The sequence below is a fragment of the Haliaeetus leucocephalus genome, unplaced genomic scaffold (genome assembly GCF_000737465.1).
Source record: "Haliaeetus leucocephalus isolate CR32 unplaced genomic scaffold, Haliaeetus_leucocephalus-4.0 Scaffold577, whole genome shotgun sequence".
Lineage (NCBI taxonomy): Eukaryota > Metazoa > Chordata > Aves > Accipitriformes > Accipitridae > Haliaeetus > Haliaeetus leucocephalus.
Genome location: NW_010973013.1, coordinates 1936260 through 1954822, shown reverse-complemented (window position 1 = coordinate 1954822; position 18563 = coordinate 1936260). Strand labels below are relative to the sequence as shown.

General features: G+C 37.0%; 1 protein-coding gene across 1 annotated transcript in view; it reads left to right on the top strand.

The window, feature by feature from the left end:
* Window positions 1-18563, top strand: part of CDC42BPA (CDC42 binding protein kinase alpha (DMPK-like)) — a 186253-nt gene that overhangs the window by 65849 nt on the left and 101841 nt on the right. Inside the window, exons 4-6 of the mRNA XM_010577747.1 lie at window positions 2515-2598; window positions 7156-7251; window positions 12069-12217. Coding sequence (XP_010576049.1) covers window positions 2515-2598; window positions 7156-7251; window positions 12069-12217 — 329 coding nt within the window. The remainder of the gene's footprint in view (window positions 1-2514; window positions 2599-7155; window positions 7252-12068; window positions 12218-18563) is intronic.

Here is an 18563-nt window from a genome sequence, read left to right as displayed (position 1 = left end):
AACATTAATGGCTTTCACAGACTAAAAGACTGCTTCTGACTGATTGTAAACACAGCTGGTAAATGTGAGTCTATTTTTGTTCTTTAGTCACTCTTCAATACTATTACACATTCACAGAAGGTACCAAGCCCTTGATCTTGTCATTGAAGGCCTGTGCTCCAGCTGTTAACCAGAGGCAGTGCCGTAGCCCCTTTGGTTGTGTCCAAGTGAATGCTGTATAGGAGACTACAAATTTAGGCAGCTGTGCAATTAGCTCATGTCTTTCAATAACCAAGTCTTTTGCAGAATAACACAGCCTTTCACTGAGCATGCTGCAGGCAAGAAATGAAATCCTAAAGTTGGACCTGAAATGCATGTATTATCTTATGCCTCTGGCTGCCTATACTACAGCAGTTAATGGTGGGGAAAAACTTACTTTTCACGCTGGGCAGCAGCAGCAGTCTAGCCAGCTCTAGGACCAAGCTTTTAACTTTTCCCTACAACAGTCACAAAACCCTTAAAGGTCTTTAGGGCAGAATTACATTGTAGCTTCGTACCACAGACTGCATCATGCAGGGGCCGTCCTGTCATGGAAGGTATGATACAGTTCGAATGCTGGTTAGTTTCAATGTTAAGGCTTTCTCCTCCTGCCATTTCTCATTAGAAATCAATATAGATACAGCTTACCAGAATTTCAAACCTTTTGGCTAAAAGGAGGCTCAAGACTCAAATCTGCATTGTGGGTTATGTATCACTGCAGAGGATTCATCTTTCCCTCCTAAATAAAATTGTGATGTTCGGTCTTGGCGTGCCATGCACAGGAGAGTAGACATTCTTTATGAATTAAAAAAAGATTGTAGTCTAAAGTAAGAATCTGTTTTTGTGTTTCAAATCTGAAAGTACCTTGAAGGATCCCAAGTCTGGACTTGAACCTCAATTTTTACGCATGAAGTAACCTTTAAAAATTTCAGTTCATAAACTAGTTTAAACAAGTAAATGTAGTTCCTTTCTGTCTTCTCTCCTTTTTTTCATGTTGTCCCCCCCCACTCCCACCCCCGCAACCCCAGAAGGCAGCAGTGTCAAGAGCAGGGCTGATAATGCATTGCTGCACATATGGGAAGTGACAGCTGCTTCGTCTATGAATCTATAGCTAAGCAAGAGGTACACTTTCAGATACGCTTTAGTTTAGACATCTGAGTATTGCAGTCCTTCAACCTGCGCTTTTGCCATTTTCATGAAGCTGTTGCAGCTGATGACACGTTTGGAGATGGATGAAAGAGGTTTGCACAACACTTTCTTCAAACTGTCTGATCCTGTATTTTCTTTTCTGTTATCACTGTCTTCACACATAGCTGGTTTACTGATTATGAAAGAGGTGGAAGGAATGTAGGATTCAACCTTAGTATTTTTTTGTCACTGGCCTACAGGATGAAGATGATGATAATCTGTGTGACAGCATGTTGGTTTGTAACCAGATGCACACAGAAATAAACTTTTATCTGCTTAAGCCTTAAGATTTATTTGAAAGGGAAGAGGCAGAATGGGATAGTTGGAGAATGGTTGTTAAAATATATTGGTTGTTGAACTTTTCTACAGTTAGGATGGTAGTGTGGTGGTCTGGTGTAGTTCTGATCAGCAGCTCTGAGTCTGTGGCAGATTCATGGGCATTTTGGGTAAGACACTGAGCTTTCCATACCCAGGGAAGCCTGAACTGTGAAAACATGTTTGTGTAAACTTCTTCCCTCCCTCTTTCCTAAAAATATTCCATGTTAGCTTTTATTACAGCTAAACAAAACTGTAATATTCCCAGAAAAGGACTGTGTCGATTGGCTTTGTTAATTTATTGTTACATAGGCCTGTGGCATCTAATATTTCAGAAGCAATGAGAGGGAGGAAGGCTTGTGTTTCCCAAGTTTTACTTCTCTAGGAAATGTGGATTTTGCTGTTTCCCTGCTACTGACAATAGATATGATAAAGACCTCATTAAACTTCAGGTGGAAAAATGTGAAGTAATACTTTACTGTATCTTTGAAGAAAGTCTAGTGCATTATTTGAAATGACAGTGGAAGCTGTTTTATGGCAAACCTACAGTCTAATTTGTGTCTAAAACCAAAAAGATATTGTTTATTTTGTTTTAGAAACTACTACATTGTTGTCTTTTCTTGGTGGTTCTGTAATTTAAATTACTGTGTAGGACTAAAGTCCAGGAGCATAAAGCATACAGCCAGTGATAGCTTCATGATAGTATGATAGAGCAAGAAGTGTGATGGTGAGAAATACCATTGTTCATCTACAATCACTTAGAAAAAATGATACATAATGAAAGCTTAAAATAGACTTGGAACTTTTGCGGAATAAATACCCTATACTGTTGTGATGTTATTCTTTCTTGATGGTGATGGTATGGTATTGTGTGGGTAGTAAAGCTAAGTGTCCAGAACAGTGAAGAAGAAAACCTCCAAAACTGCAAGGTTTCATAAAAATAAAATGCATTTTCATGTTTTAACTGATTTACCTTTCATTTATCTTTTCCAGGTTGCAGTAGTAAAACTGAAGAATGCAGATAAGGTTTTTGCCATGAAGATACTTAATAAGTGGGAGATGCTGAAGAGAGCTGAAGTAAGATTACAGTAATGTTTTTTTTTATAATCATGCACCCTCTTACTCTGCTGAATTGTTACTTCTCTTTCCACAAGACTCTGTGTATATAGAGGGATTGAGGAGATGCTTCACTACTTACTGACAATATGAAGATTAATATTAAAATAAGCTTAAAGCAATTCATGAGAAGGGTTAAAATAGCATGGAATCATGACTTCGGTGGACTGGATGTTTTAGGCATTATACTTTTTCTGTAATTGCCCAAGGATTACCAACTATACAAGCAATGTTTTAATGCATTTATTCCAGTTAGGAATGTAGTCTTTAGCAAGTATTTTCCATGGTGAAAGGTAATTACTGAGCTATAAAAAAGTAATTACTGAGCTATAACTCATCAAGCCTATTAGTTTATCAGTAGTTAGAACTTAGCCAAGGTCCAATTTGTAGATTGAAAAATCAGAAAGATAAAAATTTCAAATTAATTTGAGTGCATGTTTCACAAAAATACCCATCTGCAAAAATTTGTGATGAAAAGTTCCTCATTAAAGCTTGAGTCCATTCTGTGTTCTGAAAAAAGTGGAACAGCTCTTTCACCAGCCCTGCTTTGCCTTGGGTTCCTACTGCATTATACAGCTCCACTCTTCATAAAATCCTCAATACGTTTCCCTGGGTTCCTTTGGAAAGAAACTTACAAAGTGCAGTCTACACCTGAAGACTTGTGTATTAATTTTAAATAGAATTTGTGTCTATTTAAAGTGCTTTGAAATTCTTCATCTATGCATACAAAAAATAAACTGCCTGAAAAATAAGACTCAAAGATATAACTCAGTGTCTTACACATACAGAGTTGCTTTGGCCATTGGGTTTTCCTTAGTGTGGACAGCGTAAGCACTATCTTGGTGTCTCTTCCAACTTGTCTGATCGAATTATCTCTAACCTCAGTTTTTATTTGAAACTCCTACTTTGCTACTCTCAGACTACCTTGCTGTTCAATTGCTCCCAAGTTTATTCTGATTTCTGCATTTATATTTTAATTATATCTTGTTAGGAAATGAGATCAATGGGAAACCATCACACTTCAAAAAAAATAAATAATGTATCCAGACAAATTAAAGCCAATTTCTGATATGTGCACATCCTCTCTCTTTTAATGAAAAAGTTATCACATTAAGAATTATAACTGGCATGTAGATTGTGGTTAGAATTATACAATGTGTTTCCTCTTAGCCAGAAATTATTCAGATACTGAGCAATCTGGTTTTAGTCTTGATACAAAGAGGTATTTCTCTCCAAGACAGATGTCATTACTGTAAGTTTTATTATTTCAGTGAAAAAGAAAAGACCAGAAATAAAGTTACACTCTATTTTTAAATGTACCCTTTTAAAGTCAGTTTAAAAGCTATTTCTTTCCATTAAAATACAGTTATAAATAGGTTTGAAAGATTTTTCTCTATGCAAGGTATTAAAAATACTCTTCCCATGGGTCTGGCTGAATTTCTGAAAGTCTGAACTGTTAGCCTAAAAAGAATTACAGCTATGTTTTTCCATGTATTTGTAACCCATGGGTATACAGTGGAAAGAGAACCATCTGGAGTGAAAATGCATTACAAAGCATGACCTTCAACAACTGTAACCTGTCATTTTTAAACATTGATGACCGCATCTCACTTGTTACCACTGCTAGGGAAAATGACCCATTTTGGGTCTGTTAGCAATGTGCTGCACTAACATTGAAATGCACAGGAAAATCATATAGTCCAAAAATGCAAGACAAGCATATAGGTAGGTGTATATGTAAATGGCAGAAATAAGTTGTTCATATATCCCTGTATCAACTCTGGGAAATGGGAGTCATTTGTAAAAGCAGAAAGGGGGTATGTACTCAAAAGAGGCTTACGAATGCCAGATGACTGCAAGCTCAGCGTAATTGTATGCAAAAACTTTGTTACAATGAAATTGCCCAGGTTGTGAGGTCAGTGTTCTTTTTTGTATTATAAAGAGCGTAAGTTTTCCAAATACTTGCCACTGTTGAAAACTCCAAGATGTGCTGTAGAACTGGGGACGTCACTGATACAAGGAGTACCTGAAAGTGTGCGACAGCCTGCTGTTACACTTCCAGACCTGTTACCCTGAGTGTTGACAATCACTTACAGAGTTACATGTGTGCCATGGTGGTGCCAGATGAGGCTCAGGAGGGACCAGGACAAACATTATGCAGCATGGAAGCAGTCAGCACTCCTGGAAGGTGCTAACTCTGAGCTGTAAGGACATGAGCACCAAATAGCTGAGCAGCCTGAATTCTCTGCTGGTCAAAGGCCACAATAACTGTATAGGTATAACCAAGGCACTAAGGTGCCTTTGCTGTGACAGTGTTGGATCAGATGATCTCTGGAGGTCTCTGCCAACAACTCAAGGAGCCTGTGCCTAGGGAAGATGAAGTGTAATGTTGAAATCATGAAAGGCACAAAAAAAGGCTTCATTTAAAAAAAACTTAATCGAGCTAGGTTACAGTAATTACAAGAACTACTTCCCCCCCCCCCAATGAATTAATGTAAAGCCCATGAACCACTTAGAGTCTTTGGCTGTTACGGTCTCAGCTGTGATGTACTGTGGTAATAGCTGTTGCTGTCAACTCTAGGCATACTGCCCGGAGGTGGGTGTCTAGAGTGCTCAAGGAATGCATGGTCTTTTGTTAAATGATGGCAAAAACAAGTGGAATTATATAAACTCTCTAGTAAGTAATCCTGTGAATTGTGTCAGAACAAGTAGAGAAACTACGTGTCATTTATCCTTGTGAAAACAAGAGTTCATAGTGTCTCTGTCTGAAATATGTCAAGAGTTTACAAACAAGGCAGGAAAAAGAAATGAAGCTGAAGCATAGAACAGCTTTTCTTCCTTCTGAAGATCATCCTTTCTTCTTCTCCCACCCCCAAATCCATTTTTCATTTAATAACCTTTGAGGGTATTTGTTTAAAGTATGTTCTGTTATTTTCTCAAATTTCACTGATTTATCTCATGCATTGTGCTATGATTGAAGTATACCATCTTTCTTTTTCCTGGTCTGAGTTATTCTTACTCACTGTAGTCACCAAAACAAGACTTGGTATGGTTTATTTGATTGGAGAAGGGAGTTATTTTCTGCTCTGTTTTTACTGCGTGTATTCTTGTGCATAGCTCAGTCTAAAATGATATTTTGCTCTTCATTCTTCACTCTCCAAATCTCACAGCCAACAATAACCATGTCAGAGTTCTGGTATTTGCCTATTGTTTTTGGAAATGAAATTGAAAAAGTAGAGAGACTTGCATTTCCTTTAAATTTAGCTGTCTCCTAAGATGGAAGAGACAGAGCATGGTTCAAACCGATGAAACATCTTTGTGAAATCGCAAAGTGTGTTGGAAGAGATTATGGTCTATGCCTTTCTCTAAATCTCTATCTGCCTTGTAAATAGAGCCCATACAATTATTAGTCTTTCTTTTACAGTATCTTTTAGACCTTTTTCTGAATAAAATTCTGTGTTGGCTTTGCTGTTTGATACCTTTTGTTTTCTTGTGATATTCACTTCAGAACTCAGTCCCTTCAAAACGTTCATCATATTTCTTTGCTATAGTTTCTTTTTGGCTTCTTTTCTGTTTGCAGAATGACAGAGGAAAATGACCAAAGTTGCTTTTGCTGAGGTATTTTATTCACTTCTTGGGGCAGGTTGCAAGACCTCCATTGAATTAATTGCCTTGCTGCTTTCCAGTTGGTTATTTTCTTCACATTTTATCTTCTTTTGTTTCATACAAACCTGTGTTCTCCTTCTTTTCTTAGGTATTCCTTAGCATTTCTTGGCAGTTCTTATTCCTCGTCTGTTCCACTTGCTGTGAAGGCACCTTTTGCCTCCTGTGTTTGTTTCCAGCATGTCGAGGGGAGGTCCTCCTCAATGTCTTACCAACAGCTTATATCTGGCAAGAGCAATATTCAATTCTGTCCGACTTCTCCTGAGGAAAAAGCGTGGAGAAAACACCAACTGGTTAATGATTATCAAATTATGACTACATGGAAGTTGTTGGCAGCTACTTTCAAATGAAAAGAACAACCTTGCCTATGTGAAAATTCAAGTGTAAAACTAGGCTAACAGCGTGATGAGATAAAGCAATGACACAAGACTCCGGATCCTAGTTCAACTCCTGTTGCAGTTATAATTACATAATGCCATTATTGATTGTTTTCTCCAATCTTATATTGCTATTCTGTCATTATTGATACTTGATTTCAATATTTCTGTGTACAAAAAAGATAAGATTTTGACTTGGGATTTTTAGACAATGGGAAGCAGCAGCTTATTTCTCCCTTCGCATCATTTAACAACGTGGAGAACTACAACTGTTTAAATTTGAAGAAGGTGGACTTTTCTGATACCTAGTTTTTCATAGATTTTGGCATGTTTGAAGAGTGTAGTAAATGACTTTAACTTAGAGAGACAGTTTTGATCCCCCCCTCCCCCAACGTAATGTTAAAACATAGTCAACTTGCAAAAATGTCTGTCTTTAGATATTTTACTTAAAGCCTATAATTATTTTTCTCCCCTTCAGACAGCCTGTTTTCGAGAAGAGAGAGATGTGTTAGTGAATGGAGATAACCAGTGGATCACAACGTTACATTATGCGTTCCAGGATGAAAACTATTTAGTGAGTGTTGCTTTTATATATATATATAGATGGAAATGCAGATTCTTAGTTGTGGTATGAGACAGAAATATAGTTTGTTTATTTGTTAATTTTGTGTTCTGGACCGTACAGACCATGTGAGGATCTGTGATTTTGTGCATAAGATTCTGAAGGGTGGAGAGTGGTCAGAAACTATAAGTTTTGTTATAAATATTTCAGGAATGCAGCTTTGTTTTCTAAACCACTTTGTGTTTGTTGATGAACCTTTGGTCTATCTGCATCTTCTTTCTTATAATTAATCACTCCAGTTTAATTGGATTCATAAAAGTAAAAGTGCACTTACTAAAATACATTTTCTATTTGACTTTCACTTTTTGTGATTAACATTGCTGATTACTGTTTTACAGTTAGAAGTAGGGAGTAGCCCTGTTTTTAAACAACAGTTCATTTAGGTTGGTCTTTGCTTTTTTGAGGACTTAAACCCACTAAGATGTCATAAAGCAATGAAAAGTTCTTGTAGCATGGAAGAATGCCACTAAAAGTTCATAAATAAGAGTTGGAAGCTATAACTGTAGATTAAAGTGTCTCTTTAAATATTTAATGTTATTTAGTTTTCAAGTATTTTGAAAGACTTGCAAAAAGAAGCTAATATGAGGAAAAAGTGCCATTTTTCTGTGGAATCTTTCCCACTGAAAATATGTTTTGATTGTGATATGGTATTGGTAATATTTATGCCTGAAAAAGTAAACAACTACACATTGATAGATTTTGCTTATTTGGGTTTTATTGCCCTGTGCTTTGGATTCTATATCATTAGTAAATTCTAATGTTTTCTTAAAAATCTACTATGTAGTCATAATCTTTTTTTCCCCCCCAGTGTGTCCAATCAAAGAAGTGCTATACATGGAATTCCTGCAGAATTGCGATGCTTTTTGCCATTATATTGCTTTCTGTTCTGTCAGCTCAGATACTTGGAGGTTCATAGATTTTGGTGGAGTTTATACAGAACCAGGGCTCTGCATTTGTGAATCTAACTGTTGGCTTATATACCTCGCAGCCAGCTTCATGCTTTATTAATATGGGCAGTAAAAATAATCTCATGTTTTATGTAATTCTGATCTTACTATTAACAGTATTTAAAAGAAAATATTATATATTCTGCAACAGCCTGCTAGAATTTCTTTTAATCTTGCCAGTTTCCTTATTTTCACTAAGCACAGAGCAGCTTCTGTTCTTTATCTTTGATAGTGTGCTAACAGAAGCAAGTTTTGCAGCCTGCTGGGGAAAATATCAGTAATACTGTTTTTCATCATTTTAGTGTGAATGTATCACTAGTTTTCTATGTGCTTTTTATTAAAATAAAATATAACAGAAGTGGCCTTTAAAAAAAACAACAAAACTGTGTACATTGAGCAGTAGATGTGGTTGAGCAGTGGATGTTGTATACCCTGACTTTAGTAATGCCTTTGACACTGTCTCTCATAACATCATCACAGAAAAGCTGACAAAGTATGCATTAGATTGGCAACAGTGAGGTGGATTGAAAACTGGCTGAACTACTGGGTCCAGGGGGGTGTGATCAGTGACACAAAGTCCATCTGGAGGCCAGTCAATGGTGATGTACCCCAGGGCTCAATACTGGGGCCAACATCTTCATTAATGACCTGGGTAGTGGGATGGAGTGCATCCTCAGATGATGAAAGAACAGGGAGAAGTGGCTGATATGCCAGATGGCTGTGCCATCATTCAGATGGACCTCAGCAGACTGGAGACCTGGGCAGAGAGAAGCCTCATGAAGTTCAACAAAGGGAAATGCAATGTCCTGCACCTGGGGTGGAATAAAATAAACCCGGTACATTCTGGGGGCCATCTGGCTGGAAAGCAGCTTTGCTTGAGGTCCTTGTGGATAACAAGCTAACCATAAGCCAGCAATGCACCCTCGCAGCAAAAAAGGCCAAGAGTGTTCTGGGCTGCAGGGAGAAATATTGCCAGCAGGTCAGTGGAGGTCCTTCATCTCTGCTCAGCCCTCGTGCAGTTGCATCTGAAGTATTGTGCCCAGTTCTGAGTTCCCCAGTGCAAAAGAGAGATCGAGCTACTGGAGCAAGTCCAGTGCAAGGCCAGAAAGATGATTAAGCTACTGGAGCATCTTTCATGTAAGGAGAGCCTGAGCTAGGATTCTTCAGCCCAGATAAGTGAAGGGTTGAGGGGTTATCGTCAATGTGTATAAATACCTGATGGGAGGGAATGGAGACAAGGGAGCCAGATTCCTCTTGGGACAGGACAGGAGACAACGGACACAAACTGAAACACATGGAATTTCATCTGAACACAAGAAAACACTTACTGTGAAGGTGGTCAAACACTGGAACATGTTACCTAGAGGAGTTGTGAGGTCTCCATCCTTAGAGATACTCAAAACCCAACTGGACGCAGTCCTCATCATCCTGCTCTAGCTGACCCTACTTGAGCAGATGAGGTTGGAGTAGATGATCTCAAGATGTCTTTTCCAGCGTAAACAAGTCTGTGATTTAGGATTAAATGCCCATGTTAAACTTCCACTAGTTACTAGAATTTGATGTCCTTAAATCTGTGCTTGTTTTTCTCTTAGAAGGATGGTGCTGTTGTACAGTAGTATTTTGAGTATTTGAGACTTGAATAGATCTTGATGGCTGTGTGCATTTAGAAAGTATTTTTTAAAGCTTTTAAAAAAACCAGCTTTTTTTAAGGACATGTGTCTTTGACATTGGATGGGATGCTATGTATTGACTGAATTATTTATTAAAAATTTAGTTGTTAAACTTAGCTTTGATTCCTATGGATGTGTTTAACAAGTTCACAACTTAATACTGTGAGTTACAGTTTAAGTGTTGGTATATTTCAGGAGTTGAGCGTTTCCTTGTGATAGGCTACTGCATTGCTCTTGCAAAATGGGCAGTGCAGAGTCCTGTGTTGTAAGAGCCAAAATTCCTTTATTTTGGTATATCCAATAACCGAGTTGTACTGGTTTTAAAAATGGTGAAGAATGAGTGCAGAGATCCCACATCAGTTATGAGAATCTTAAGAGGTTTTTTAAATATATTTTCAAAGCAGTAAGTTAAGCTCTTGCAGATCTCTATAGAGTGTATCAGTTAATAATCATTATATTACATTCCAAAGGCTTAATGTATTTTCTAAAACTGTAAAACATGAGAAGCTAGTACTGTAGATCATGTTTCAGAGGGAGTGTAGGAGCAGCACTGAATAGAAGATATTTGTCGTGTAAGGCTTGTGAGCATAATTTAAGAAGTTTACTATTCATGTCACAAAGCAACAGATGAAAATTTGATTGTCAGCACATTTAAAATTTTGTGGAAATGCATTTTGTACTTTCTTCATGCACTTGGAATCAATGAGGATGCCCAGGTTACTCTGTGTCAAGTTGTTAAAATCTTTGTTCATCACCTTTATTGTTATGGAAAGTATGAGGGGGAAAAAAACCAGGTGTAAGGTTTCTGCCTGCCCCACATCTTCCTTATAGCTGGTACAATTTTGCAGAATTTTTTCCACATGCTTTAATTTCTTTTTCTGAAGATGGGAAAGACTTGGAACAAATGAGGGGAACTAACTATAAAAAGTCCCTTTAAGTTGCTTTATCAAAATTTTAAAGAATCAAATTGGGATATACATTATTGCATCTTTTAATGTTTTTTATTATTTGTGATTCATTATACACTATTGGTAAGAGTCACTGCTTCAAATGTGGATATATGTTGCCTTCCTAGAGGCAGAGGTTGGAACTCTAGGCAAAAGCTTTCAGATACTATATACTTTAGTGGGAAATTATTCTAATTAGTCTGTCCACAATGATGTTTGAAAGTAATGTCATAGCAGTGGCTGTTAAATTAGATTGCTTATAATTAGTTCGTTAGTTATAATTAGTTCATTGATTTTTTTTTCTTTTCCCCATTTGCCCTTCCAGTTGCTGTTCCACAATTAAAACAAACTAAGCTAAGCTAAAAAGGTATTAATCATGAGTTTCCCACTTCTCTTATTTTTACTTTTTCCTAATCATTTTGACCGTGTCTCTAAAGGAAATGGCATTTCATTCTGTCATAATGCAGTAAAATGGAGAAAGGTTCTGATCTCTTTGAAGTCTTTGCACCTGATTCAGTGGCAAGCAGGTTTTATGTTTCATTAATAAATCAGAAATCAAATGTATTTTTCTCCACCATTTCCATTAGAGACAGTGACACTTTCCTTTGTATGTTGGCAGATCATGTAATGTGCGCAATGTCAACAGTATCTGGAATTGTACTATGAGCCACTGGAAATCTCTCAATCTTTGCCTTAATCTGAGTAGTCTAAAAACTTTACTCTCCAAAATTGTTTGTTTAATGGGAAAAGATGATGACGGGAAAAAAGGGAAGGGGAAGCCTGGGAGATTAGGGCCCTTAAATGAGATCCCAAGTTAACACAATTGGTTTCATTTTTGTAGGTCTGTATCCTTTACTCCTTTTGAATTCTATCAAAGGGTATTGTTTTTATAAGGGAATCCAGAGTATCTAAGTATTTTATGTTTGGTGATGGGACAGTGGATGAAGCTGATACTATTTTGTCATGAGGCTTATTGTATTTGGAGAGGTATAAATATGAAAAATATTCAGGTAGGTTAAATATTAAAGTGAGGCTGAACCAGCTTCTGTTTTCAGAACATCTAAGCATCTTGGTTAGCTTTTTTAATGCCCATAATAATTTTTGCAATAAATTAATTTTTATGCTTCAATTAGTTTTTAGTCTCTGATTCACTCAATAAATTGGTTTTTTTTCCACTCTATTTTCTTATCATTGCCACTCCATAGTACCTGGTTATGGATTACTATGTTGGAGGAGACCTGCTTACATTGCTCAGCAAGTTTGAGGACAGACTACCTGAAGATATGGCTCGTTTTTATTTGGCTGAAATGGTGATAGCTATTGATTCAGTTCATCAGTTGCATTATGTTCATAGGTAAGTAATTTGAGCTCCAAATTCCTGTTGGAGTTACGGGGAGTTACTCGATAGAGTGAAAATAATTCCTGTTAAACAGTTGAAGCTAGTAACAAGTATTTGCCGTAATAGTAAGCATGATAGAACTGACCTGCCTGTATCTTGTGGTTATTGAGAACTGTTGCTAACCTTGTACCATATGGTCAGAGACATGAATGAATATCCAAATGCATGTGATGAATCTTGCACACTGGCATGTTTCAAAGTTAATAATCCATAATTTATAAAAGCAAAACTGGAAACCTGTTTGTGAAATACGATCAACTTTGAACAGGTTTATTGAAGGGTCAGATTCTGTTTCTTAATTAATTTGTTCAATCTATACCGAAGTTGAAAACGCACCATTGTGTGGTATGCTTTGGATTTGTTTCCCCATTTTCTTTTGGACTTAATGAAATTATCTTTAAAATGAAGTGAGGACATTCTGCTAAATAAGTGGAAGTACTTAAATTGTGGTACTTACCTTTACCTTGGTATATATATTAAAAAATATCTCTTCTGTTCAAAAGAAAATACTAAGTCATTTGTGTATAGCTTTTTTGGAGGTCATGATTGATTCTTCTACAAAATGAGCATAATCTTTTCTTTAATGAATCATTCTCTGCTGAATTCCATGGTAGTTCTTGTATGCAGGGGAAAAGATTACCTTAACAAGAGGCAGAATTTTCACATGCACTCAATAGATGTACTTTGCTCTGACAGAAATCACGAGGAAAACTCCCAGTTGTTTAAGCTGAATCATTAAGTTGGCAGAATGAGCTTGTTTGATAGGTCCATCTGATGCCCTTAATCAGAGTCTATACTGGCCATTCCTTCTTCTACTGTTCCCACTTGGCTGCTTCAGTCCAGAAAAGTTGTTGGTTGGTTTTTTTGTCCAAAAGGTGTATTGCGGTTGGTTTTGGTTTGTTTCTTTGGTTTATTGTTTCCTTTGAGATTGTGGCTTTTCATGAAAGAGCTGTAGCGAAGGAGTGCTTTAAGGTGGGGTGGTGCTAAGCTGCAAATTGTTCTTCTGGAATATTTTGAAGTCTGCTAGTTTTGTTGAAGAACTGTGTCTACCTGCTAAAACAAGTTCTTTGTGATAATGCCTTGTGGAAAAACCCAAGCAGAGTATTTTTCTTGAATTTTGAAGATTTCAACTGTTTTATTTCTGAGAAACTGTTTGTTCGCTTAGGACCTGATGTGAAAGGTTTTTGCATTCAGTTTAATTTGGATCCATCTTTTAAAATGTGTTTGTGGGTGAACTGTTGAGATGCTATCTCCTGTTACCAGGTAGAGAGTACTTCATGTACTACAGAAACTGCTGTATTTTACCCAATGAGTCTGCATATGGGGTAGTAACTCTTCCCAGAAGAGTAGATGCCCACCATCTCTACCTTTACCTCCAAAGAGATCAAAACCTTTGTAATTCAGCACTGTTAGCGTGTAATATGCAGCAGATGAGATGTTTCCATCCTCAAATAGTTAGCGTCCCCAAGATGAAATAGGTGTTGGTGTAAAATTTTGGGTGAAAATTAAGTAGCATTGCAGTTCAAAACAAGATACTAATTATTATGCTTGCATATTTATTACTATGAGTGTTTAACAACAACAAAAAAAAGGCTGTATATGTTCCCAGTCCTTTGTTGTTTGATTTGTGGCCTTGCCAGTGAGGTTGCCATGTTTATAAAGTTCTAAATGCCACTTTGGTATTTTATCATTAATACTACTGTAATACAATGCCTGTTTATAAGGGGATGTTTTGCAAAGATTAAAAATGTAAAGAGCACTTGAGTATATGTTAAATGATCAGCCTTTGAAATGAGACCTGTTCCACTGTTAGTTTTATTAGGATATTTGCAACTGGTAAAGCAAAAGAAAGAAAAAGAAAACACATCATCTAAATGCCACTAATGCTCTTTTCCTGAAAGTTTAACTGTGGTGGCCACATTATTTTTTGGGAGTGTGTTGCACACAGCAAAGGGCATAGGAGAAGAAGGAAAATACTACTAAAAGATGGATAATGTAACAGCTGTAGTAGTGATATTTCAGATGAATAGACAATATGTATCAGGATTTGGTCTGAGTTGTAGCTAGTGAGCTAGAAAGCATGCTTTAGGCATGTTTTTTTTCAAGGTTTTTTCCATACAATGAGGTAGCAGATTCTTTTGTTTTGTTTCCTTTTAGTGCCCCAGTTCTTTCAGGATAGATTTTCACATTAACTGTAGTGTTGTACTTTGACAGTAATTTTCTTTTTCTCTGAATGTTTTTGTACCTTTTAAAAATTGTATTTCTGTTTTTATTCTGTGTCACTCCTCTTGCTCTTCTTTATCATTAATTACTTTTTTTGTTGTCAGTTAGTTTTGTTTGAGAGTGATACTGACTGCAGTTGTGGTTCGTGTGCAGACCACTCCAATGTCAAATGCAAGTCACTTTTCTTTCCTAAAGTACACTGGCCAATGTTCTGAAACATCAAATAGGAGCAACCTCAGCATTACTTAAACAAAATTGCTACAACTGTATTTCAGGTTTTGGAGACCAAATTTGAATGCCATTTCTGCACTAGCACTGTGGGATTATGGGATGAATTTATAGTGGGAAGGAGATCAAAATCTAGGTAGTAGTAGAATTGTGCAGAGCAATTGCATGATGATTTTGAAGCTGTCTCCTGATTCCTACTGAATTGAAGGAGAAAAGTTGCTAGCTGAAAATAACATCAATACTACTGGTTTTAGTATATTTTAATTTTTTCCCCTGTTTTTATGTACTTTTTAGTTTAAATAAATATGTGATATGTTTTTGAGATAACATCAATGAGAACATAAAACTTTCATAATTTGTCATTTTTGATGAATTAATTTCTGTGAACAAGTCATGTGGTATTTTACCTGGTAGTTAAATGATAGCTCAGAATGTTAGTAAAACGGCCTTTTCTTTAATGTGTATCTTAGCTTTTGCTATTGTTATAAATGCACCAACACTGGCATTACCAAATGTTGTTGACAGTTCCAAGACTACCTTTAGAAAGAAAAATTCACTGAAGTTAAGTATATGTGCAGGTGTTCACACTGAGGAAGTACATACGTATGTGTATCTCTCACAAATGCACAACTTAGGAGTTCATGTAAAGCTTATACCTACCCCTGATACCTTAAATTACTCAGTTGTATTAATGAAGTGATGCTAGCTTGTGGGCCAAGGTTAAATATTGTATTGTGCTAGTTTTCTGCAAACTGTAGTATTGTACAGGGTAAGGTTTTATGTTTATTAGGAATCAACATCAATTTGTGGTTTTATTTTTATAGATTTGTAGCACCTTTTTTTAGTTTTTTTTTCTGGAAAAAAAGCCTCTACATGCATTAATATTAATTTCAGTTTCAAGGTTGTACTGTTACTTAATTCCTCATGAGATATGTTAAAAGTTTATATTTGCATGCATTATCAAATACCCAGGTGTGGGCTGAAGTAGAAGTCTTACCAGCTTAAGCTAGGTAGCTACACTTTATGCATGTTGTGTTACCTCAGACATGTAAAACTTGTTTTTCCTACAACCAAGACCAACTCCTTAATTATTTTATTGGTGAGCCAAGTTTTCTCTCCATTTTATGTAAGGTGGAAATTGAGGTGTAAAGTGCTTGTTTTTGTCTGAATCCTTTTAAGTAAAAAAGACTTTAGAAGGTTTGGTTGCCACCGAAAGAAATTTCCTCTGAGGACTGCAGAAGATACCCTCTGGGCAGGTACTAGTCCTAGGCACAGTGAGTGTGCACTGGTGGCTTTGCATGCCCCTTGAGTGTGCCTGCCTGTGCTGCTGCCTTTTGTGCTGTCTTCTGAGGCAGCCCTTACTTTAGTAAGGGTGCATTTAAGTCTGTCTCTGTCCTAAATTTAATTTGGGACATTCCAGCTTCTTGAATAGTACAGAATTATAAGTGTTAATGTGCTTAAGTCATTTTCATCTTGACTTTCTTTCCTCCATCTGTTTGTTCTGTGCAGGGTTGCACAGTGATTCAGTGTAGAGCGAATTTGCAGCTATGAAGTGTTCAACATTTAGGCTCATGATCCTCCAGACCACTGCAAAAATATTCATTTAAAATAGTTTTCATATATTGGCACACACCCATGTTAAACAGTCTTCATCTTCTGTTGAATGGTAAAACAATCCTCACTTAACTTCTTACTAGGAAAATATTTTGGAAGGATTATGAAACACCTATGTTAATTATTATTTTTGTTGGTTAAGTTTATGGGAGGATAGTTAAAACTACAGGGCAAGCTCTCAAGTTACATACATTTCAGATGTTGTCTTTTGCATGTGAAAAGATAGGCGTGCAAAGCATAAGACACCTATTTCCATAAGGTATGCGAGGTTACAGTTAGCTTGATCAGTGTGTTTCTGAATTTCTAGTTGCCACTGTCCCTCTGTCTGAAGGATTTTAGCATTCTAAACCACCAGATGCTTTTTTTTTTTTCCCCCTTCTCTTTCCATTTTCTATATCAACTACTGAAATTTAAGTTGGGCCTCACTGGAACATTTGAATTCTTAAAATGTAGAGCAGCAGAATTCTCTGTGGAAGTGACATCCTTTCTGAGAAATACTGAACATAAGGGAATAAATCCGTTAGAGGGATAAGAGAACTGTCTATTCCCTACCAAGCCAGCCTCTTCTTTGCTTTTAACAAGAAGGTACTATTTGTCCTCAGTAAAAATCATCTTGGGGGACATCCCTGAAATATTTACTGTAGTTAGCAGGCAGCTGAAATCTGGGATTCTTTGTAGGATGCATTTCACTTGAAACTATAAGTTTCAGTGCCAGCATATCCATTTTTGACTTGCTGAATAAGTGGTTTTCTGTCTTCTGGGTGTATCCCATCTTTCCTGATCATTAATTTGCTCAAGTGGAAAATTTGGGGGTGGAAGGCCCATCAAGGGAGTTAGCTGCATTGCGCGGTATGTCTGAGTTGAGTTGGCACAAGGATGAGCCAAGTGCTCTGGCCTTTGGTAAAGTGAACCGTAATTGTGGGTTTGAAAGAAAGCAACAACATATTTTAAGTGTTTACCAAACTTTGCAACAGACATAATGTCGAACACACACATGAAGATGTCCTTACAAAGTGCTGAGAATGAAGGAAACAGGGCTAGAAAAATAAGGAAAAAATAACATAAGATTATTTTGATAGTCTACTGAAAATGTATTGCTTTGAAATGTTGCATGGTTTAGTTTTACATGGAAAACTGCAGGACAGAAAGTTATTTTAGTGAGCATTTGGTAAGCTAGTGCTTCCTTACAAGGTATTCCTTTACAGAGGTAGGAGGGCTCTGTGAGTCTAGGCTCTGTATTTTCCTCTCCATTTTCACACTGAGGAGGGGCTGGAAACAAAGGTCATCTTTACAGACTCTAGGCTTTTGTTTTGACCTGTGACCCTACATGTTATAAACACTGGCAACTGCTCCCATAGTCCCCCTTAGGGTGGCATCCAACCTGCAATGAGGACTGTATCATGGTTAATACTATTTGACTAGAATTTGTTGGTAGGATTTCTGAAAGAGTCTGTGATGACCTAGAAGTATTTTGAAATAAAAGACCCATATATGCTTGGAGTGCCAAGAGCTAGCGGATCATACTGTCTGTGCTATCATGTAGAAGGCAAATGGTTTCTTGCAGTATTGTGTCTAGTGGGAGTGTTAATTTAAGTGAAAGCTGTGTAGTGGGTGAATGAGCTAGCATAGACCTATATTCTGTGTTATTCAAGCAGAAGGAATTTAGAAACCTGAAGTCTAGTGCCTTAAGCGATAGTAGCCTTGAGTAGTCCTTTCAGCAGAGGTGCTTTTACAGATGTATCCTTCGGCCTTTTTTCTCCCATTGTTCCTCTCTTCCCTAAGACTCAAGCTCCAAACATCCCTTCTGCTGTGCTGAAACAAAAGTTTGTGGGGCTGTGCAGTGAATTGAATGAGGACACCAGTCCAGGTTAAAAGTAACTTTACATTTTAGCTAACCTGGATCAATTCTCCAATCTGTTTGATGGAGAATAGGAGGAAATATCTTTAAGCTGGTGTTTCCAATAAAATCTATGTTCATCACATTGTGCCTGTTTTTTCCCTACATCCATTGAGTGGTACTTGAAATATCTGGTGATTTATTCAACTCTGATTTTAAAGAAAAAGGGACACAAGAAGCAGTTGGGGTATCTTAAATGTAGTTAGCCATAATACCCTTAGAAATAAACCCTTCCCCTTTCATGTCTTATACCTACCTCCAAAGGAAGGAAATTCTTAATTATTGTCAGTTGAGGAAGGCTAGCAAGGCAAGGAACGCACCCCTCCATCTTTCTGGTGA